At 34.4% G+C, this 23278-nt stretch overlaps 2 protein-coding genes and 1 long non-coding RNA gene across 4 annotated transcripts; 1 reads left to right on the forward strand and 2 right to left on the reverse strand.

The window, feature by feature from the left end:
- Nucleotides 1–1097: 1097 nt before the first annotated feature.
- LOC147547763 (protein NRT1/ PTR FAMILY 2.9-like) lies at nucleotides 1098–5976 on the reverse strand. Of its 2 annotated transcripts, XM_086669571.1 has the most exons (5): nucleotides 5445–5976; nucleotides 4890–5353; nucleotides 2913–3130; nucleotides 2249–2808; nucleotides 1098–2033 (listed from the first exon to the last, which is right to left on the reverse strand). In XM_086669571.1, exons 3-5 carry the CDS (start codon nucleotides 3120–3122, stop codon nucleotides 1136–1138), a joined length of 1668 nt encoding a protein of 555 aa, XP_086525697.1. In that variant the 5' UTR covers nucleotides 3123–3130; nucleotides 4890–5353; nucleotides 5445–5976; the 3' UTR covers nucleotides 1098–1135. The 2 variants fall into 2 exon arrangements, with proteins under 2 accessions (XP_086525697.1, XP_086525696.1); XM_086669570.1 differs by lacking the exons at nucleotides 4890–5353; nucleotides 5445–5976 and adding an exon at nucleotides 3643–3775.
- A 6-nt stretch (nucleotides 5977–5982) lies between these two features.
- LOC147547764 (protein NRT1/ PTR FAMILY 2.13-like) lies at nucleotides 5983–10483 on the reverse strand. Its single transcript, XM_086669569.1, has 4 exons — nucleotides 10097–10483; nucleotides 9785–10002; nucleotides 7352–7938; nucleotides 5983–6979 (listed from the first exon to the last, which is right to left on the reverse strand). Exons 1-4 carry the CDS (start codon nucleotides 10233–10235, stop codon nucleotides 6094–6096), a joined length of 1830 nt encoding a protein of 609 aa, XP_086525695.1. The 5' UTR covers nucleotides 10236–10483; the 3' UTR covers nucleotides 5983–6093.
- Nucleotides 10484–15154: 4671 nt separating this feature from the next.
- On the forward strand, nucleotides 15155–15815 carry LOC147547765 (uncharacterized). Its single transcript, XR_015238684.1, has 3 exons — nucleotides 15155–15378; nucleotides 15470–15535; nucleotides 15746–15815. It is a non-coding gene; the product is annotated as an uncharacterized LOC147547765 (long non-coding RNA).
- Nucleotides 15816–23278: the final 7463 nt, after the last annotated feature.

Here is a 23278-nt window from a genome sequence, read left to right on the forward strand (position 1 = left end):
GATTTAAACCTTTCATGTGCTCTTCGTTAGCAGTTCGATAAGCACTTCTGACAATACGTTCAATCAAAGAGTAATGCTTAAATTGACGAGGATGGATACCCATATTAGTTATAAATGTTTGAGAAATAATTGTGTGAAGATGGTGTCTGAATTGGAACGGATCGAGATTGATTTTGGCGACAACGGGTGATGGTGTATTAGGAGGGTAATATGTTTCTATAACTCTGCCTCGTCTATCAATAATGGAATGTTCTTCTTTAAAGTTGAATGTAATATCAAAATGGTAATGGCGGAAACAAGAGATGATATTATGTGGATAATTAACAGATAGAAGTGGATCTTTCTGCCCCACACGACGAAGTCTTACTACTTCTTTCACTTCTTCACCCATGACCGATAAGTGAAGGATGATAAATTGAAGAGGTTTGGGAATTGGAGGGGAGACAGAGAGTGAAGTAATGAATGAACAGAGCGAGTGAGTTCTGAATATAAACTCATACTAGTGGGTATTTGATTATATATATAGGGTTGGCGGGGAAATTAGAAAGTTTCTATTTTAAGAGATTTTTAGAAACTAATCACAAAATATCATGCTAATCATAATTAGTTATGGAGAATTAAGAGATATGTGTAATCTATGTTTCTTTTGTAATACGTAATAGGATTAGGAGACTTCAGCAAGAAAGAAAGAGTTATTACAAAAAGAATTTGAAATCTATCCAAGGGTCAAGATTACATGGGGTGCTTTTAGCATACACAGTAGGCGCCTATAGAATTTTATCATCCTTCACCTATTTTTTTTTGACAAAATCGACTACGATCAACGTCAGTTGTTACAAGCCTTACAAGGCATTGATACATCATCAAAGGTGTGATAAGCACGATAACCGCCTAAGTTAAACCAACAATGAAAGAGGCCTAAAGCCCGACAAGAAAGAGCCTAAAGCCCGACAACATTTACTTTATTTAGTGCCTAAATTATGTGGAATGAAGTTTGTTGATAAACTGCTTCCACCGAGACTCGATCCCACGACCTCATGGGCTTAAGAGGGATGTCCTACCACTACACCAAAGGGTTTGGACAATGAATTAAGAGATGTGAAATTTGATGATTTTATTAGGGAAGTCTTACAAATCATACAGATAGTTTTTCACTAGGTTCCTTTGTGGCTATCTCAGTGGTTGCACAACCAGTACCTTTGTACCTATACCACTTAGAACACATTAAGAAATATACAAAATTCATAGCTTCCACAATAGCAACCATGTAATAAAAGTAATCCAGTCTCCCTTTGTTCAGATCCTCCGGCAACCAGTTCCCGGTAGTAGCTCCTTCTGTTGTTCGATGAACTACTGAAACCATGAAACCACTGACATAACTCGCTACAGCAAACGCTAAGAAGTAAAAAGACATTGCGATACTTCTCATGTTCTCTGGAGCTTGTTTATAGTAGAATTCGACTTGACCGACGAGGCAAAATGAATCGGCAATACCAGTGATAACAAGTTGAGGAATTAACCAAAGCCCTGACATAGACGAAATAGCACCACCACCTTGAGCAATGCCTAAAGTCGGGTATCTAGTAGCAATGTTTCTTCGTCTTTGTTCAACTAATGCAGAGACTAACATAGAAATAATAGAGAAAAAAGTCCCAATCCCCATTCTTTGAAGAAGTGTTATACCACCTTCTTGACCTGTTATTTTTCTTAAAAACGGGACGAAAAGTCGGTCATAAATAGGGAGTGACACTGTCATGGTAAGCCAAGCGAAGGCTGAGTAAGATGCAGCAGGAACCTGGAAGTTGCTCTTGCCAAGGCTCCTATCTGACTGAAGAGCTTGAAGAATTACATATGTAAGTAGAATTGATCCGGGGATTTGAAAAATAGCAGATGAAACCCATATAGGTAGCACCCTTATTATACATTTCACTTCTTCTACTTGTTGCATACTACAAAGCTTCCAAGGATTAGCAGATGATCCATCTTCATTTATCGGATCTTCAACAGTTACAATTGCTGCCTTGTCAAGGTATCTGCAACCATAATCACCAACTAGAATTATATATCGGGTAAACTCAAGCTAAGTAAGTGTCTAGGCATTCTGCATGGGCTTGTGGGGTAATTGCCAAGAGAAAACCTGTAGCCAGATTGGGCCTGGTAGATAAAAGCGTGGAAGTAATTATAGGCTTGGGTCGTTCCATACGGAAATGCATAAATGAGTCAAGACCAAGAGAGAATGCGTATGTACCTGAATTGATTTGTATAGTGAAGCTTGGAGTTGATGGAATTGTTTGTAAAATGTTTGAAAAGAGAGATTTCTGGATTACCCGGTTGGATTAATCGTCGTTTTTTTGTTGCAGCAACAAGAACTTGAATTATGCTTGTAGTAGGACTCCCCTCTGGTTTTACTTTTACATACATTTTAGAACCCAAGAAGAAGAGAATACAAGCCATGAACATAAGAGAAGGGGGAAGAGCTAATCCCAGAGACCAACTCACATTAGATTGAACATAAACAATGAGAGTTACAGACACCAAGACGCAAGATGAAAGAACAAAGAAATACCAATTTACGAAGCTATAAATGCTCCTCTTTCCGGCGTCTGTTGTCGGGTTGAACTGATCAGCTCCAAATGCCATGTTACATGGCTTAATCCCACCTGAACCGATAACTACGAAGATCAATGTACAAATAAGAAAAGCCCATTGGGCTGCAGTAGGCTGAATACATAATTCGGTGGCAGACGTTCCACAAGTCGGTGGATGCAGTTTGGATATTACTGCAGTCAACATTACTAGAATCATTCCCTTCAAAAACACAAACAACCAAATGAACAAATTTATGACTTTTTAAATAATAATTCTGAGAATTTTCTGATACAAATTTGATTAATGGGTGGTGAGTTGACTACCATTAGAGAAGCTATGGAAGCAAATGCTAGTGTCTTATATCTTCCAAGATAAGTATCAGCGAGAAAAGCTCCTAGCACTGGTGTCAAATATGTGCTTCCAGTGAAGACATTGATAAGTATGGCGGCAGTGATATGCTTCATATTAAAGACTGATGTGAGATAGACCACGAGGTTCGCCGAGATGCCCAACGTCCCAAGTTTTTCGAACATTTCATTTCCTGCATTTTCATTGATCAGTTGGGAAAGAAACATACACACATGGGAACTGAGTTCAAAATAAAAGAAGCACACACGGATGCATATGAAAACGAAGAAACCAGACTCTTTTTAAGACTGAAAATGGTCGTAATCCGACAAAACCATCTCCACTTTTATGATTGTCTCTAAAAGCATCACTGAAACTACAAAACTGTAGCCATAAAAGAAACGGGCGATCCTTTCATCATATTGTCACCATATAAAAAAAAAGAGTTCCACATAATTGAATTTAGATAAACAATTGGTTGAACGGTCTATTATTGGCTACGGTTAACTCATATCTAGAACCATCGCGAAACATTGTTCCTAATTCCCTTCTAAGAGTTCGACACTTTCGCTAAAAGTACAAATAAAGACAGGCTAGCCCATCTCCTAAGTGAGCTGAAAGAAAGCATCGATGAGTGCAACAGAAAATTTAGAGGGGTAAGAGCTATAGAAAGTTTTTCGACTCTTTCTCTCTCCCCTTACTCACCCATGATAAATGGCATGGTTTTGAGTCCTCTATACTTGATATTAGTTTCATTTGGTGTAGTGACTTTCTCTTCCTCCATTAATGGATGTTATAGGTATTATGGCATTACCTTCTGATTTTGCTCCCTTTATATAGAAGTAAATAAGCATTGTTGTCGTCTATTTATCATCGTCATGGACTCCATATCTTATTCATTCCAAACCATTATCAGATTAATTAAGGGTAAGATACTAGTAGAAAGGAATCATTATAAGAAATTAGTGAGAATGTGATGCTCCAAATACTTTAACTTAGTACAATCAAATACCAATGACTTCTATTCTCTCTTCTCCACTAAGACAAGTAGAATTTTGCTTTATTTATCTTAAATTCTTCTTATACTCGACATTCCGTCAGAGATAGAGATTATGTAAGGAATGTTTTATTATATCGTGTAAGGACTAACAACCCAAGCTTCAGTAGTCATCGATATTATCCATGTTTGATACTTTGATCCACCTACGTCCAACCCAATGCCTACAGGGTTTTGTTCTTGCCAAATGATCCACAAAAGCACCCAAAAGACCTCGAGACTCACTAGGCTTGAGCTTGCACATATAGCCAAGTCTCTAGACGTTTACACAGATCTTTCCACACGAGTTGTTTCTGATTTTACTTACAGTCTAACCAACTAAAAAGTGATCCAAATTTATGTGTTTCCAATCGATTATTTGACTATTTTTTCGTGAAGTTGTTCTATAGGATGACTGAAAGGATGAAGACAAGAGCACAAAAGCTCAAATATTAGGTGAACCAAAAAAAAGAGAGGTGTAAGCAAGATTGTCCTTGTAGAAAAGCTCAATTTTGTTGCCTCCATGTGAACATTCCTCCCTTAACTTTTGCTTTTTAGCAAAAGTTATAATTGTATTATAGAAAGTAACTATTCTTATTGACTTTCTTTTTCCCTATATAATGGGTGTTCAAAGAAAACATGAACCATTAAGACTCACTTTAGTGTAATTTAACTACATTATTAGAAACTCCTGGGCCTCTTTCCATCTCCACCATGCAAGGTTGCAAGTCAGAATCTCTCTTTCTCTCTCTCTCTCTCTCACACACACACACACATTTCTTAAGCAAAAACATAAAAGTAAATCTAGGTTAAACATCACTTACCACTCAAAGAGAACCATTCATGATGACCATAGTTACAAACTGGCTGGGCATTCTAAAATGTGAGCACAAAAAAGGTCTATGAAGAAACATACTCTATAATCTGGATCAAAATTAAGGTTTGCGTCGTATATTGCGCATAACATCGACGAATATTTGGCCTGCACAGAACAAATAAATTATGAATAAGAACGAAAGTATTACAAAATCATGTTTGAAATTTTATTATCCAAATCATAGGGACTGTTTTTGAGGATCCTCTAAGGTTTCTACTAGTAAAACTCTTAACCCCTGTATCATTTAGAACATGCTAAAAATATGCCCCATTACAGAAATCATGATATAGAAGTAGCCCAATTTCCTCTGTTTAGATTTTCAAGCAACCAGTTTTGGAAGCCTTCGGAATGAAGAGCTTGAAGTATATGTATTGTTAGATTAGGAAAATGGCAAATGAATTCTTATCAGATATTTCACTTCTTCCACTAGCTGAATATTAGAAGCTGAACCATCTGCACTGATTTGATCTTCAACACTTATGACTGCAGCCTTGTCCAGAAACCTACTAACATCGAAAAAAGTTGCATCTTTCAAATTTCAAGTCTTTCAGAACCGAAATCTAGATTATAACGCGAGAAAGGTTGGTCTCTTACGTAAACTGATATATGTGATGAAGCAGATAGTTAAAAGACTTGGTCGAGAGATAGTTGCCAAGAGAGACGTAATGATTATCGGGTCGTAGTAGGCTTCTTTTCTTTACCGAATCCACCACAACCTGAAATGTGTTCAGAACTGCGCTTCCGTTCCGGTTTACTTTCACATAGACATTACATAATGGGGGACGGCTAGAGCCATAGTTCCGTTCACTCGTGCCTAAAGAAAGAAGGTCAGTGACATCGAAGTACTCCACCTCCATTAAAATTCGAAGCTCAAATTCTGTACTACTGATGCTCATTTAGTGTTCTCTTGTGCCTAGGTAGCTCCTTATGCAGTAGCCCCGCCTTGAGGTAGATACAGTTACATTTAGCTCACTCGTTCCCTATTGGTGTCTCACATTAGATGACCTCAAGATTCTTGTGACGATCTATTATCTTCATTCACAACTTCTCCTAAATGTCACAAGTCTAATTCCGAGAACATAACTTTGCTCTAAATCAAGATGAAAAAATAAGCACAAAACACGACAAAATCTTTCCAATAAGTTCTTTTCAATTATAATCTTCCTTTATAAGCTGATAAGTACATACAACAGTTGATTTCTATATATCATTTTTTTCAACTTCATTTATTACATAAACCGAACTAAACATCGGTCGGTTTAGTCTTTGCTAATTCCACAATGACATTAGAATCTTCACCTACCTCAAGAACACTAGTCTTGTATTGGTAACGGTGAGCGACTATTAGAAAGTAAAAAAAGTTCAAAACTCCCAGAGCAGCTAAAACGAAGTAAAAATAGTCTAATTTACCGGCATTTAAATCTTTATATAACCAGTCAGGACGACCATCTTTCCCGGTGTTGTCATGAATAATAGCAACTATAATACTACTTAAATAATTAGCTCCTGCCATGGTACAAAAGAAAAGAGAATTAGCTATACTCCTCATGTTTTCGGGAAATTGCCTGTTGAAAAATTCAATCTGTCCAATAATATTCAATGCCTCGGCTAAGCCCATTAAGATTAACTGTGGAGCAAGCCAGAAAACTGATAATTGTGCATTTTCACCTAGCTTGGAATGAGAATTGGCTGATTTCCTTCTCTTCTCTTCAATAAATCCGGCAGCTACCATTGATAAAACCGAGAAAACCATTCCACATCCGATCCTTTGGAGAAGTGTGATTCCTCCTTGTACTTTAGTTATCTTTTGGACAGCAGGAACGATAATTCGATCATATAATGGAACAAATAGTCCTAATGTGAGCATTGAGATGATCCCAAGTGAACCAGCAGGGATTTGAAACTTGGGTCCTAAGTGTCTATCCATTTTTAAAGCTTGTGATGTTGTGAAAGTTCCTTGTTGTGCCATTGCTGTGAAACAGATTATACCTGAAGCCCATATTGGTATAACTCTTATAAGACATTTAACCTCTTCAACTTGTTGAATGCTGCATAGTTTCCATTTATCCAATCTCGAACCATCCTCCTTCACATCACCATCAATTATCATCGCCGCTTTGTTTAAGATTCTGAAAATATAAACACAAAATAAGACATAATTAAGTAAAAAAAATTCATTTGAAAAATTTGTTGAACAATGAGAGCAATATTGTCTGGGTGTGCGATAGGCCCGACAGTCGCACATGTTCCACTTAGAATTTACGAACGGGTCAGGGCAAATCAGAAGGCTAGCTCCACCAACCTTCTGGGGTCTGCTCACTGCCCTTAAGGTGTCATGGCTTGTCAACTAAATAACCCATTAAAGGCACAGTCCGTTGGGAAACTCTAATTCGATATAACCCAACAAAAGGACACGTGATAGACCCAAAGAACGCCAGACGTGTGAAAATAGAGTCACATGGACGAAGGGAAGCCTTATGTGTACAAACTTGGGTAATTACCTGAATTCTTGAGTAAGAGGAAGCTTTGAGAGAACAACAATCCCTTCTAATGGTGGATTATAGTAGACTCCATTTAACCCATCTTCATTATCAGTGCTAGAAGGAAGCTCAAGTTTACGTTTTTTATACGAAGCCACAAATACTTGCACAACGCCAGAAAATACACTTCCTCCGGGCGGAACGTACACGTAAACTCGTGTACCAAGGAAGAAGAGAATGATAGAGAAGGACATAAGAATAGTTGGAATGCCAAGTCCAATAGCCCAACTAACAGCATCTTGGATATAAACAACAAGAGTAAGAGAAATCATAACAACAATTGTGAATGTGAAGTAATACCAATTGAAGAAACTACTAACTCCTTTTCTTCCTTCTTCTGTTGTTTGATCAAATTGATCAACTCCAAAGGGTAAACTACATGGTCTAATTCCAGCTGCACCTACTGCTAAAAGACCTAATGACAAGTATAAGACTCCAAGTTGACCACTTGAAGGACCAATACATTGACCACTTGAAAGTTGTTGAGTGGTGCATGGAGGTGGGTGTAACTCAGGAAGAATTGCAGTTAATGACAATACCACCATTCCCTGTCAATATTAAGCATCACTATTATTAGGGTATTTTCGTTTTTATTAAAGAAAAACAATAATTTAACATGGTATCAGAGCAAATTATCGAAAGGAAAAAAACAAGAAAAGAACTACAACCCGTGCTAAGTTGACACATTATCTATCTGACACAAGATCATCTGTCGGTTTATTACGAAAACTTTATGAAAAATGTGCATACCCGAATCTCGAAAATAGTAGAGAAAATGAATGAGATGCTATATAAATATTAATTATTGTGTAAACAAAAAATGTGTAGACCTAGCATTCTACCTAAAAGATTTTCACAACTTAATTACCATATTGCTATCATCATTGTCAGCCTTAAGATTTTCACTCATCTTATCCATTTACGTGGCTGATACTTGTCTTTGGTATGGGTTACTCCAACTCCAAATGCCCCAACTCCAACTTAGACTAGAGATACATCATACATATGACCTAGGTCTGATCCCATCCCTCCATGGGACTAAACTAAGCTAGTAACGCTCAAAAAATGCAATAGTGATCTTTTTTCGTTGGCAAACGATGAAAACACAGTTCTATCTAATATGTTATCCGAAACGTCTTTAAACAGCTACAAATACTGACAAATGAAAATTATGATATGTAACGGCCAAAACATGAAAAACGTTCAAATTATGTACTAAAAACAATTGATGACCGGGGACGTTTATACTTTGGCAAAGCAATCAGAGGTTTCATTTATCTTCTCACCATGTGGCCTTCAAGAGATAGACGGCTAACGTGTGGCCACTGATTAGTAGGATAAATAGATATCTACTAATAAATTTACAACAGTCATTCAACAATATTTATCCAATAGCGAGGGATTCTAGTGTTTGAATGATTTAAAAACCATTTTTAATTACAAAATAATTTTTTCGCAACAACTCAACTCTTTTTGTCGCAAATTTCACCATAACTCAGGCATCCTAAGGAATTTTGTCATGATTGTGTTGTTATTTGGACTACAATTTTTATAAATGGTCAAATTCGAACTCTCTAGTCTCTTTAGAGAGAGTTACATCACTTAATTGATGTGAATTTTGTTTGTAATTTAAAGACCTTTCTCTAATGATGACATTTTATTTTTTCGAATTTATCTTCATTACGACATTCAACAAATAGTATCTCATAATAAACTTTGACTTTACATATTATTAAGGTAAATTTTGACAGGTGATAACATATGTCTCTATTAAAAAGACCAGTGTTCAAATGGTAATGTTTTGCAAAAAAGAACACCAAAATCATAAATTGAAAATTTACTTGTCAGGATCTAAATCAACGTGGGTTTCACCAGAGAATTTTTCAGTGAAGATTCAAATTCTGATCTTTTCAGTGAAGAGACATACATATCACCTCAACCAAAACGAGTTTCACTTTGCTACAATACTTTTAAGATAGGGTAATGAAAAGATAAGGTGGTAAAAATTAGAGTTATTTCTTTTTTGGCCCCCTACTTTGTGACCAGCTTCCTATTTAGTCCCCTATTTTTCATAAATTCAATTTTAGCCCCCTATTTAAATGCCGTAACTACCCTTCCTAATTACAAAATGAAAATATGAAAAAAAAATATTTTAAAAAAAATCCGTATTGTTATGGCATTTACTTGAAAATAGGTGAGCCGTAATTTTTTTTTTTTTTTTTTTAATATCTTTATTTTGAAATTAAGAAGGGTAGTTATGGCTTCACTTGGAAATAGGGGTTCAAATTTGAATTCATAAAAAATAGGGGGCCAAGAAAGAAGCTGGTCACAAAGTAGGGGGCAAAAAAAGGAAATAAAGGAAGACAATTAGCTAGGGTATATGCAAGAACATACCAGGAAAGAAGCAATTGAAGCAAAAGCAAGAGTTCTAAACTTGCCCAAGTAAGAATCAGAGATGAAAGCACCAATTAATGGAGCAAAGTTTGTAGTACCAGACCAAATATTAAGTATATTAGTAGCAAAAACTTGATCTAAATGAAATTGTCTCAACAAATACACCATGAAATTTGATAACAACCCAAATGTTGCTAATCTCTCAAATGTTTCATTCCCTGAAAATTTAAACAATATATTCTCATGAGTATAGTTGCTATAGGAAGAGAAATTATATAGAGAGAGAGAAAGTAAGATATATGATTTAGTTACCAATAATGTAAGGCATGGATTTCCATCCTCCTGGTTTTCTTTGGGTAGTGGTGGTTTTCAATGACTGCATGTTTTCTTTGGATTCTTTTGTCACACAAGGCAAAGAAGAAGAAGATAAGGAAGAGTTAAAGAACTTCATTCTGGTTATTTGATACTAAGCTATACCACCATTAATATCTCTTTTTCTCTCTCTCTAGAATTAAGTAGAGATGTACTAGTTCTATGTAAAATTGTTTTTCATGTGGAAGAAATTGTTCACTTTGAGAGTCCTATTAATAAGGTTGGGTAAGAGAGAGAAACAAGGAGAGAGAGAGATATTGTAACATACACTAGAAAGAAGACAAGGACTTGCCTTATTTCCACCCCTCAACAAATAAGATGGTAATCAAGTAGATTCACAACCTTATCATAAAATATACTGTATCATTAATGTAAATTTCATGTATAATACATTTTTTTTTTTTTTGACATAAACCAAAATTTTCATTCATAAAAGGATTTCAATCCGGCAAATTACACGGTTTTTGACTCTTTTGAGTACAACATGAATTTACTAATGAAAATTACAGCATAAATTTCAAAGTAAAGACAAAATGAAGGAAAAAGAGTACAAGACTGCAAAAATTAAAATAAAAGACCCTAAAGGTCATAGATTAAGGATCCTAAAGATCACAAATGAGAGGACCCTAAAGATCGTGAATTTATTTATACATAAATATATGTAATCAGGATTTTGTACCGATTCTTCAACCTTCAACTCGAACTTTGGTTGAAGCTTTGTTTGATGTTGTTGTATATGTTACCACCAACATGTTCATCAGCAAAATCTTCTCTTTTTTTTCTCCTTATGATTTAGATGTTGATTTAATATGGTTTATCTTTTCTTCTTCTTCAACTTCTTGATTCTGAATCAAATCCATCATGTAGAAAAAAGAAAATCGTAAAGCCCCAATTCCAGAAACACCTAGATTAAAGGGAGATGAATTGATTTTCTGATCCAGCAATTACATTTACAACAAATTAGATGAGAACCAAGCCCATACCCGAAAACAATACACTAGTAGAGGGAAAAAAGAGATTCTGGCGAAGGAATAACCCTTTGCCGGAAGAAGATCTAGATCTAAAATGGGTTTTTTCTGTAAAAGTAGTTTTTTAGAGAGAGAAGAGAGGAATATTAATCTTTACTTTATTTTGACTAACTTTTTCTGTAAAAGTAGTATAATGCATTAATACTTACCATTTTTACCTGCCTCATTTACATCTCTTTTGACTTACACTATAAATTTGAATGTTTATACCAAAAAATAGTGAGTGCATCTAAATTTTTTCTGTCATTAACACATTACTTTATCTTTTTTAGAAATTGACTACGATGTAGTATAGTCATTACAATGGCTAAATTTGAATGTTTATACCAAAAAATAGTGAGTGCAACTAAAATTTTTCTGTCATTAACACATTACTTTATCTTTTTAGAAATTGACTACGATGTAGTATAGTCATTACAATGGCGTTGATACATCAAAGATGTGATAAGCACAATACTGTTAAATTTAACAAGAACAGGCCTAAAGCCCGACTAAATTATGACAAAAAACCCAACTAATTAACAATGGTCTAAAGTCCAACTACGTTATTTATACTATAATAATCCCTAATTCAATAACCCAAAGATTCCACTTCCTCTGGGGATTGAACCCGGAACTTCCAGGGACTTTTTGTAGTATATGTCAACACTTAAATTACATGGGCAACCAAGTGTTGACATCATTAATACATTATGAATTTATGAGGATGAAATAAACATATAATTATGGAGAAAGTCCACCTTCTCTTAGCGGAGCGTGGACTCACCTTCTTCATAGTCAAAAAAGTTATCTCTGACATTTGTCTAATGTAATTTAAGTACTTAAATAAAGGTAGAGATTTTAAGGCCCCTTCACTTGCGAGGACTCCCATATGATCTTTAAGGACTCAATATCATCTTTAAGAACTCAAGATACGTTAAATCAAGTTGCTATGGTACTTATCTGAGTCATACATAATAATATTATGTATTTATGATAAATCTATGCCTTATAATTATGTATCCTTAAATGTCTTGAAGTTTTCAGTCGTTCTCTCTCCTAATCGATTGAAAGAAGCTTTGAATAAAGGAGTTGGGCGAAATTGAAATGAAAGAAGGGACTTCAATTGAGTAGAACGGAAAACACACACACTCTCTCTTTCTCTTCGTGGAACGCTATTTGGCATGACGTGGCCGGCCATGTCAAATCTCTGCATGACGTCGACCAGCCAAATCAGGCCAAATAGCATTTCTCCTAAGCAAAAAATTCAAACCCCTCTTTAGACATTCTTATTATTTTCTCATGTATATTTATTAAAGAACACTCAAAAAACTATCTTAACACAAAAGTTAGGGGTGCCTTAGCTTAATGATTTCATCAATAGAAGGATGAATAAGGATGTTGGATTAGGTGTTCCTTTTATGAACTAAACTAGTTCTTACTTTTGTTTATTTGTAAATTAAAATATATTGTCCGGATCAACAGAGAATGAATAAGGAAGCAATTTCATATCTTCTATCCTTTTAAGTTAATCAATAGTGATCGTTATCTAAGACATATGATTTGTTGTGGAAATTATATTTCTTTGTTCATATATTGGCCACCTTTGTGTAACTACGAAGTCAATTTCGGTCGACCTGCAGAAATATGAGGTTACGTTCTTCAAGTTAAGCATTTTATATTATGGCATTGATCAAAACATTCTAATCTTCAAATTTTGTTCTTCTTTGTTGTATTTACTAATGAACGATATGTTGATTTTTAAATAATAAGTATACTAATTTTAGGTGACCAGTATATGGACAATCAAATAGCTTATGTGGACAACAATTTTATATGGACAAACCGAAAAATTAAAAATCTTACATGGACAACAACTTTTAGAGGGATATAAGTCTAACATATTTTACTCATGTCATCTTAATAGTAGAGTTTTTATTTTAAGTCTGCCCTCTTTTTTTCTTGGGAAATTGGGTGGATAAATTTTGACCCAAAATTATTTGTTGGAAGGACCTTCATTTTACAAGTTCACTAAACTGACCTAATTTTGGCCATTTTCTTCCATATTTAGCCCTCAATATAAATAGATGTCTCTTTTCTTCTTCTTCTTCATCTTCAGTTGTAAGGTTGATACTTCATTTTCATCACCAACAAAACCTAAGTTCCAACAATTTGAGGTATGTATTCTTCTTCATCTTCAGTTATTGGGTGAAACTTAAGTTCCAATCGAAATCTTTTCTTCCTAATTTTATAATTTGGGTCATTGATGCTGATACTTCATCAATGACCTAAGTTATTAGATAAAGTCCCAAAATTCGTTTAGGGTTTCACTTGTGATTTCGATTCATTTTCTAACTGATACGACATTGATGCTGGTACTTGATTTTATAATTTTAGTTCATTTTCTAAACTAAAATTCCATCTATAGTTACTTAACTCTTACATATCCTACAAATTCTCCCAAAAAAAAAGAATTTCTTAACTAGTTCGGTTATTTCTGGACCAAATTGGAAACCCTAGTTACTAAGAAAATTGGAAACCTTAGTTTTGTCTGTTTTACTGTATTTTTCTTTCTTTGAACTAGTTTGTGTATACATTACTTAAGTGCTAACCCCATATTCAGTTGTAGTAACATAGCTTCATCTAGATTTTTTTTATATTGTGGTTGATGTAATATTGAAGTTGTGGCTATAATGTGTTTAGAAATTCATAGGATTAAGTAGTTGGTCTTCACTGAAAAGTATATGATTTCTTTATCGTATCCCGAGATTAGGTGTGAAAGTGCTATATATCTGATTGTAAAATGGTGTTTGTGTAAATTCAGTTTTGGGTAAGTTAGATTTAGTACTAAAATTGTAGGATGACGCCATGATTTCTTATTTGTTATGCAGGATGACACGTAATATACCCTTAAAGATAAAAGAAGCATGTCGTGAGAAAGTGATATGTCTTTCAAGGATTGAGGATATGAAATTTGTTAAGGATAATTTGAAAAACGATAGACAAAAACAAATCTTCAAAGAAAGTTGTTTTGGACATCTTTTGGAGGTAAATGACCTAAAGTTTTGTTATGTACTTGTGCATAACATGTTTTTACATGAAACAAAATCATCGGATATGGATGATGGTTCGATGAAGTTTTTCATTGGTAAGAAGGAATTAAAGTTTTCAGTTGTCAAATTCTCTAAAATTATGGGTTTGAAATATGGGGTAGTAGATGAAGAAGATAAGGTTGTAAAAGACATGGAAGAAGATCTTAACGAGGTATCATTGAGAGATAAATACTTTTCAGAAGAGTCAAACATCAACAAGGAAGTCTTAAAGAGATGCATTGAAGACTGTGAGGATGATGTAGATAGGGTTAAGATTTGTCTATTGTTTTGCTTAGACTATTTCTTGTTAGGTAAAGATGCTCGTAGGACGAGTGTCGACACAGAACATATAAAGTTAGTGCAGAATATAGACAAATTCAACAAATTTCCATGGGGTCCGAAGGTTTTCCAACGTACTTTATCTTGCCTAAAGAAGGCATTGCCTCGTGCAATGGAACCAAACAAAGAGAAGAAGGAAAGTGGAATCACCTATTAATTGAGTGGCTGCCCATTTGGATTTCAGGTAATGCTATTTGATTTTATTTTATAATTTTTATTAGTTTTGCACAATGAGTTCAACTATTATCTCTTTCAAAATTTAAATTTAGAATGTCTTTGCAAAACTGTCTTTGTTGTAATCGATTGCAGGTTTGGGCATACGAATGTCTTTCGACAATTGCAACTAAATGTGCAAACAGAAAACCAAGAGTTAATGGTGATTCTCCCATCGTAAAGTGGAATTCCAAATGCAAAGCTGTCACTTTTGAATCTTTAAGGGGAAAATTTGTAGATCCAAATGTAAGATGTTTGTCTCAAATACACTTACCATTCACATATTTTTTGTAACCCTATAATTACTTCTACTAACAAGTTCTTCTTGCAATGCTTTTAAGTGTAAGTGACACCTTATAATAGAGAAGAGACTTCAGAGGTAGAGATGCCACGAAGCGAAACTGAACAACTTAAGAAAGAGATTTTTGACTTTAGAGAAGATCTTCGTTGACGTGACGAGATAATAAAAAAGTGGGAATCAACGAAATTATGTGTTTGTGGTGGATTAGAGCGATCTGAAAAAGATATTGAAGAGAGTTCACATAAGCTTATGTCCGAGATGGAGAGAAAGGTACTTAATTAGTAGTAATTTCCTTTTTTGTTTGAACTATATTTAGATTACATCATACAAGGTATTTATACAATAAAACTATTTACAGTAGGATGAGGTAGAAGACACCAATGCAGAGGAGAACCTCTTAGAGATCCAGGACCGTTTGTCTCCGAAGGTAACGTTATTTGGTACTGTAGTTGCATAACTATTACATTATATTGGGGATCTTGTATATCGGTCTATTGTAGGAGACTCTAGGTGATAAATATGTAGATGAGATTGTTGATGAAATAGAAAATGATTGTTTTACAAAGATAATTTATATCTGTATTAGTATTTTTAATCGTTTCAACAGAGAAGGTGTTTAGTGAAAATTTTTTTGCAGGACGCGACAGATGTGGTGGGATATGATGGTAATGGAGTGAAGAATTTTCCTTTGTCTGAGATGAGAGAAGGTGAATCCCACCCCTAATTGCAAGAAGAATTGATGGAGGTTATAAAATTTATATGAGGCTTAAAATTTATGTTTTGAGACTATCATAATTGGTTCCTTTTGTTTCTTTTTTTATTCCTCTGCCTAATTATTTTTATATTTTAGGATGCGCCGAAGGGTCATTAGACACGATATATAGCGTGTTTAGTGAGGTGTTTAAGGTAGATGAAAGTGATGTAAATGCTATCGACGATGCTCGATTGAAGGAAGTTGACGATATATTAAAAAAGTATCCGTTTGTATCCCTATGACCACCTAGAGATAGCATTCAAACCAAAAAATCACCTTACGTAGGGATGAAAAGAAAAAAAGGTAACGTTCGAGAAACATTTGAAGTGAACGATACTCTTAGATTTATGTCGTGGGTGAATGCATTGAAGAAGCACCAGTAAGTACCTATTTTATAGTTTGTTATAATATGAATTTTCACTTCATAATTATAATAGTTATATATTTGACTCATGAGTACCTTTAACAGAACATACCAACGTATAAATGTTGTCATTGCAACCGTCGAAGGAAAATGGTTTAAACAATTATGGATGCATAACCAATGGTTGACATGCGAGGTATATGACTATTAGGGTTTAGCGATAATCATTGTATTTATACAATTTGTAGTCAAATTTTAATGAAAGGGGGAACGAATTGATCATCACTATCATTTGTATGTTGCAGCAAATCGATGTTGGGTTACACTACTACCGTGCTCGAAGAAACTGTGACCCTTCAAGATTCGGCATAGACTGGACAACGACTGACTGTTTCTTTTCAGTAAGTCTCTCATTATTATAAATTATGAAGCGTTTGTATGTTGTGAATTATCACGCAAATAACCCTTTATATCATTCTTTGTGGTTCAAAATTAATGTTTCGACGATGTGGTCCTAGCATTCGGTATTTGTTGACCTCACAATCTTATGTTAGGTTGGTTCCGCGACTAGTAATACTATACTTACATGGTTCTTCTCAAGTCTAGTTAAGAATTGTTAATATCTTGGATCTTAGATTTCAGTGTGGTTAGGGGCCAAGTATTGCTGTTAAAATATGTGGTTGCAATATCTTGATGTGAATTACTTACTGGTTGGACATCACATATACAAATTCTTTATTCAAACTATTTAGTTGTTTGTGCTCTCCTTTCCTGTTTTGGTCATCTTCATTGCGAGCCTTAGTAGTTCCGTTATAAAGATCATGTAGTAATCATGACTAACATTGTATTTCCTTTTGTTTTTGTCGGTGCAACTACTTGACACTTGTTACAACAAACCACATGGTTGAAAAAATTCATTGTTGGCGAAAAAGAGAGATGCATAAAATATTTGAAGGGAGAACTTCCAGTAGCAAGCAAATCATGGAAGTTAGTGAACAAAATATATTTCCCGGTCAGTTATAAAGGTGTTCATTGGGTCCTAGGTGTTGTGCACCTTTTAGAAAGAAAGATCCTTATCTACGACTCAAACCGTGGAGATGGAAGACGGCAAAGCTGGGGTATGACTTATTTAAAGTCTATGTTGTCATATTTAATGAAAAATTGGAGGACAACGAAGAAGGAAAGACAGTCGTGAAAAAAAATTCATGGGTAGTCGAACATGCTGATTTTATCCCGCAACAAAAAAACTCGTAATGTTTATCTCACAAGTTAATATTATGATATTTATATTAGACCACTTAACTTTATTATTACTAATTAGGATTCTCATATTTGTTTCACAGGGATGATTGCAAACTTTATTTATTCAAGATACTCGATTGTCTAACATCCGGGGTGCACATAGATTCAAAACTACTCAGAAGTGGTGGTAGGAAGTGGTGGTAGTTCATGTAAAGGAGGAACAATAATAGGCACATCAACATTTTCTGTAAAAAATTTTCTTTCCCAACAAAACTATGTTTGGGACAAAGTATGAGAGAGCTACAAACTCATGTAACAACTCCTTACCTTTACCTTTATCCTGCTCGCAACCACCTCTACCAAATGAGTTTTCACTAAGTACTTCAACATCATCAAATGATCCACCCCCTACATCCAAATTAACTTCATCTGAGTATTCCCAAATCTCAGAACAACTCAAATCAAACAAATAATCTTCTTGTTCTGCAGAACAAGGGTCAGGTTTTAACTCTTCTGAAAGTTCTTCCTTTACACCGGAAGAACTCAAATCTACCACATAATCTTCTTCATCGACATAACAATGGTCATATGTAAACTCTACTGGTTCTTCTTCTCCACCTACCTCAACACTTTTTCGGATCATAGGTTCTTCTTCTTCCGTAACTGTTCTGTTTGGTGACGTAGTCGGATAACTAGTGAAGAGAACATTCATATCTATCGAGCACACTTTTTCTCTTTGAGGAACTTCCTTTGGGATTAGGTATTCATTTTCTACATTTGTAGAGTGTGAACCACCATCCTGAGTAACATACAATAGAATACACTTGGAGAAATTACCTTTGACAAGTGTCCAGAAAAATGTGAAGTCACGCTCAACCTGAATTTCCATAGGTGAAGTACTCTGAATCGTCCCCGGAACCATAAAACTGAATTTTGGCGAACTTGTCGTGCTATCTTCACATACTATTTCATGAAAAACTTCACGAAGTTCTCTAAGTGTGGTCCCGCCTGATAGAACTATTCTGGCTTGTTAACCACCAATATACTTGATTTCGTTATTCACATTTTCTAATCTACCACCATGAAATAACCAAATGCTCACGGATTCCATTAGGAGTTACCCTACAAAACAAAGATAAATTCATTATTTGTACGTACTAAAATTATTACCAACTTCCAAAATACATACAAATATGAGATGAACTCAACATGTAAATTGAAAACACATTAGATGAATTCAACATGTAAATTGGCAATCAAACAATACATAAGATGTAATAGTGAAAATGAAGTAAGACCAAACTTCAACAAACATGAACAATAATTTGATTCATTGGGGATTATTAACAAACACATGGTGAACATTGTCAATCAAAGTAACCCATTTATAAGATTAAGGCAAACCCCAATCAAAAATTGAAATATTAACACAACATTAGATGAATTTAACATTATACAATACATAAACAAGCAAAACATACATAAAACAAGATAATCATGAAGTTATAAGGAGGTAAAACCCTACGAAGATGAACAATACCTAAATAAATAAAAAACCTATACAAAACCAAACAAAACAACATATAGTATGAAACAAATTGACAATTAAGATGAAATAAGGTAAACTATAGCAAACAAGAACTCACCTCAACGAATCGAACAAACCCTAACTCAACAAAAGTTGGCCGAAATTTCTGATGAAGAAGAAGATACTTAAGATTCAAACCCTATATAGGAGATTAGTTTCAAGATTGGGAGTCAGTTGCATACAAATCGAATAGAAAAGTTGGAACCATTTCGTTCTAGTCTGAGAGAGCTCGGTTTTCGTTCTAGAGAGATAGCTTTATTTTCTCTGTTACCTTGTTGTTTGGTTGTCTAAAAAATCTAGACTTCTTTTTATACTGAGGGGCAAATATGGAAGGAAATGGACAAAATAGGGTCATTAGAGCAATACTTGGAAACAAGGTCATTCCACCGAACTATTTTGGATCAAGGGTCATTTGACCAAAAATCCCTTTTTTCTCATACATCCAAGATGTCTTCCTTTTCTTCATCACCAACAACTAAATTTGTAAAGAGAGAAACCGCAGAGAGATTATTGATCATGAGAAACTAAGAAAATCGTAAGAAGTTCTTGAAAAAAATTTCCAAAAAAAAGTAATGTTCATGAACCCCAGAACCCCAGAACCCCTAGAAACTAAAATTTCAAATTTTCAAAAGGGATAATAACTAAACAAAATAACAAGAAACTCAAATGCTAGAAACTTCACTACTAACGTGTGGGAGATCCATAATTTTTGGTGCATTAAATTGAGTGATAACACTAAGCTTCTGAACCTCTTCAACATGTGTAAGAAGCTAATACATTATGGGAATGAAAACTGGACACGCAAAAACACCAAACCAGAGAAGATGTCTAAGATTAACCTTAAGAATCTTAATTGAACTAGTATCTCTAGTTCCAGGTTTTCTGTTTTTCGAAATCGACTTTCGATTAACGAATGGATTATCCTCGTCGACATCGTCTGAGGATTCAATCCTACTTCGAGTAGAAGTTCTTGTGTTACTTTCAACCATTTCTTATATTAGAGTTTTAAAAGCTCCAGAGGATGAAATTAGGATTTTTGATCATTGATCGAAGCAACTGAATTTGATTCTAAAAAAGGTAAAAAATTGAATTGAGTACTAAAATAATGATAATCTTTATTTGAGATGATTATTATAGTGATGATCTGATAATCTCGAAACTGGTTAGTTCATGTTCTTGTTTATGGTTTTCACATTAATTACTGCTGTTTTAATATTTAAGGCCTTATAAGTTTGTCCATCTATTAAATCTAAGTCAATTAAATCAAACATAGTTGTCCGACAATTCTTGGCCACGTGATATTTCGATGTCCATATATTGACCACCTTAAATTAGAGTTAGAACTGATCTATCGGGGCATTTCAAGTCTAACCCAAAAGGTCGCTTCTAGGTGAAACTTTTCCTCCACCAATAATAACCTCCCCACAACAGGCTCTTGGGATAACCGATGTGAGATAACTCGAACACATATACAATACATAGTGTATGTGCAGGGGCGGATCCAGAGTTTTCACTTAGGGGGTGCGGATTTGTATACTTAATTTTTTTTTCAAACACATAATTAACAAAATATTTATATTCATTAATTATATTATTACATCTACAATTATAATCGCAATTGACTTCTACGAGAGTTCAATTTCACTAAAAACTTTTTTGGGAAAAATATGGTCCTTTGGTTGAAATGGACAACGTTGTGTAAATAGTATCTACGAATTTCATCTCTGTATTTGGATTCATAACTTGAAATTGGTAGTCCATGATCAATTGGCAAAGATGATAAATTAGAGTCGGTGATAGTGTTGGAATGAAAAATAACGTTGGAGTCGAGTCTGGGACTTCTGGTATTGAACTTGATGAATCCGAAGAAAATTTTCTTTTAAAATCTACAAGATTTATGGTAGATGGGTTGAAGTTTATAGGAAGGGTAGATGAATTGAATTTTATAGAGTTTAAGATAGATAAATTTAATTTCATAAGGTTTATGGTAGATGAATTGAAGTTTACAGAAATTAATGGTAGATGAATTGAAGTTTATAAGGTTTATAGATGAATTGAATTTTATAAGGTTTAGGGTAGTTGAATTGAATAATTTCAATGTGTAACGCTTTAAAAAATTTCAATATATATAATTGTTAAAATACTTCAAATTGTTTATAGTAGGACTCGAAATAAAATTTCAGGCCCTCATTCTCCCACAACTCAACTCCTCAACCATCGAGCAATGCTATACTAGATGTTATCTACACACGATTGAATATATAAAGGCATAGACAAATATAGAAATATACAAAAAAAAGCACTTAAATAATTTCAATGTGTAATTTCAATGTGTAACGCTTTAAAAAAATTTCAATGTGTAGATAAATTGAAGTTTATAAGGTTTATAGATGAATTGAATTTTATAAGGTTTAGGGTAGTTGAATTGAATAATTTCAAGGTGTAACGCTTTAAAAAATTTCAATATATATAATTGTTAAAATACTTCAAATTGTTTATAGTAGGACTCGAAATAAAATTTCAGGCCCTCATTCTCCCACAACTCAACTCCTCAACCATCGAGCAATGCTATACTAGATGTTATCTACACACGATTGAATATATAAAGGCATAGACAAATATAGAAATATACAAAAAAAAACACTTAAAATGGTTGTGGCGGGATTTGAACTCACACCCTCAAGTTTGAGAGAGCAATCCGGACAACAATTCAACCAGTAGGCCATGTTTCCTTTTCTGTCACAATAATTCATCAGAAGATATATAATTCATATACCTATATGAATAAAAATTAAAATTTACTACTACTATTATGTTTTTTCGGGTGGATCCATGGGGTGCGGCCGCACCCCCTCGCACCCCCATGGATCCGCCCCCTGTGTATGTGTACATATTTGTTGATTGTTCAAAATCCGTATCATAGTGGTAGATATTGACTAGCAACCGAGGAGAGAGCAAAATAATGATGTAAAGAACAACTTGTGATATTTATATATCCGGCACATGTACTACCTCCCATAGTTCGGATCACTATCTGCCACCAACATTCCCATTCACGAATTACACCCGACTCACTTTATAGTCACAATTATTGTTGCTCAGTCCTTTTAGGATATTAGAACTTTTACGCGTTAAGGTCGACCTTCTGTAATCATTTGTCTCCATTTTAAGGTTATTGTCATAGTCCAAGGTGAGGTCCATATTCAATGGAGTCTGAGAGATGTCACATGCTTCCACGAATAGAACATGAGAGTTGAGCTAACTTTTATTTGTATATGACAAAAAGAAATGTTCCGTTTCTCACTTTGCCAGTGTCAAATTTTACCCATTATACTGTCGAGTTCGCCAAAACATACATGATAATTGCAACACGACTTCGCCTTTTGTTTTGTTTTTATTACAAAGTTAATAAATATTGATTATGATTTGTCAATTGTGGAGCAAGTTGTTCAAAACAAGTGTATAGAGTAAATTTCATGCGTAGTGGTAGAAGAAGCCACAATCCAAAGTCAACTCCACATCTACACATCTATAGTCTCTCTCTCTACACATTTTCATTTTCGATAGACGATTGAATTTTATTTACGTGTGGAGTACGTTTACTTTTGATTTGTGTAACTTCTTCTACTACTTTTCAAATTTCATATTGTTAGAAAATTTTCGAAAAATAAGTGTTTGGATGTTCTCAGACACTTATACGTCTCTAGATACCAGTCGGACCCTTACAACCAAAATAGACAATTAAAGCTATGGCCCACGCAACTATGAGACAATAATTGAAATGAATGATATTTAGTCAAAAACAGTACGACTTATTACTAAAAAGTCTATAAGAAACAAGGTATGGGTATGTGTCCTATATGGTGGGTGGTCACACCTAGTTGATGAACCGGACCATTTTCTATATGACTGACTGCCTTTGCCCTAGATAGGTTGGGCATGTGCAATATCCACAATCAAACAAGACTTTTACCCCTTCAACAAAAAAAAAAACAAGACTTTTACCCCAAAATATTGAAGAATAATGTTTTCTCCATTACATTATTGTTGACAAGGGATTATAAGGGGGAAATAATGTACAGATATTCTTCCCATTTTAGAAAAAATAATGACACCTATTATTTGGTCTATGTCTCGTAATATAATTTAATTGAAAGATGCATTATAATTCCACCAAGCATGCCAAGAGTTGGTAGCCCAAGTGGTACCAAGGTGTTGACAT

Source organism: Eschscholzia californica, unplaced genomic scaffold (genome assembly GCF_041429995.1).
Source record: "Eschscholzia californica isolate CP2 unplaced genomic scaffold, dmEscCali1.0.p SCAF_3, whole genome shotgun sequence".
NCBI lineage: Eukaryota > Viridiplantae > Streptophyta > Magnoliopsida > Ranunculales > Papaveraceae > Eschscholzia > Eschscholzia californica.

What these genes read in the sequence shown, in the direction of transcription:
- LOC147547763 (XM_086669570.1), bottom strand. Translation starts at nt 3,721, where the DNA reads ATGGAGGAAGAGAAAGTCACTACACCAAATGAAACTAATATCAAGTAT. An exon ending in CTTCCATAGCTTCTCTAATG is followed by an intron (nt 2,809 to 2,912) that starts GTAGTCAACTCA and finishes GTGTTTTTGAAG; the next exon opens with GGAATGATTCTAGTAATGTT. An exon ending in CACTATACAAATCAATTCAG is followed by an intron (nt 2,034 to 2,248) that starts GTACATACGCAT and finishes TTATGGTTGCAG; the next exon opens with ATACCTTGACAAGGCAGCAA.
- LOC147547764 (XM_086669569.1), bottom strand. Translation starts at nt 10,235, where the DNA reads ATGAAGTTCTTTAACTCTTCCTTATCTTCTTCTTCTTTGCCTTGTGTG. An exon ending in ATCCATGCCTTACATTATTG is followed by an intron (nt 10,003 to 10,096) that starts GTAACTAAATCA and finishes TTAAATTTTCAG; the next exon opens with GGAATGAAACATTTGAGAGA. An exon ending in CTTCAATTGCTTCTTTCCTG is followed by an intron (nt 7,939 to 9,784) that starts GTATGTTCTTGC and finishes TAATATTGACAG; the next exon opens with GGAATGGTGGTATTGTCATT.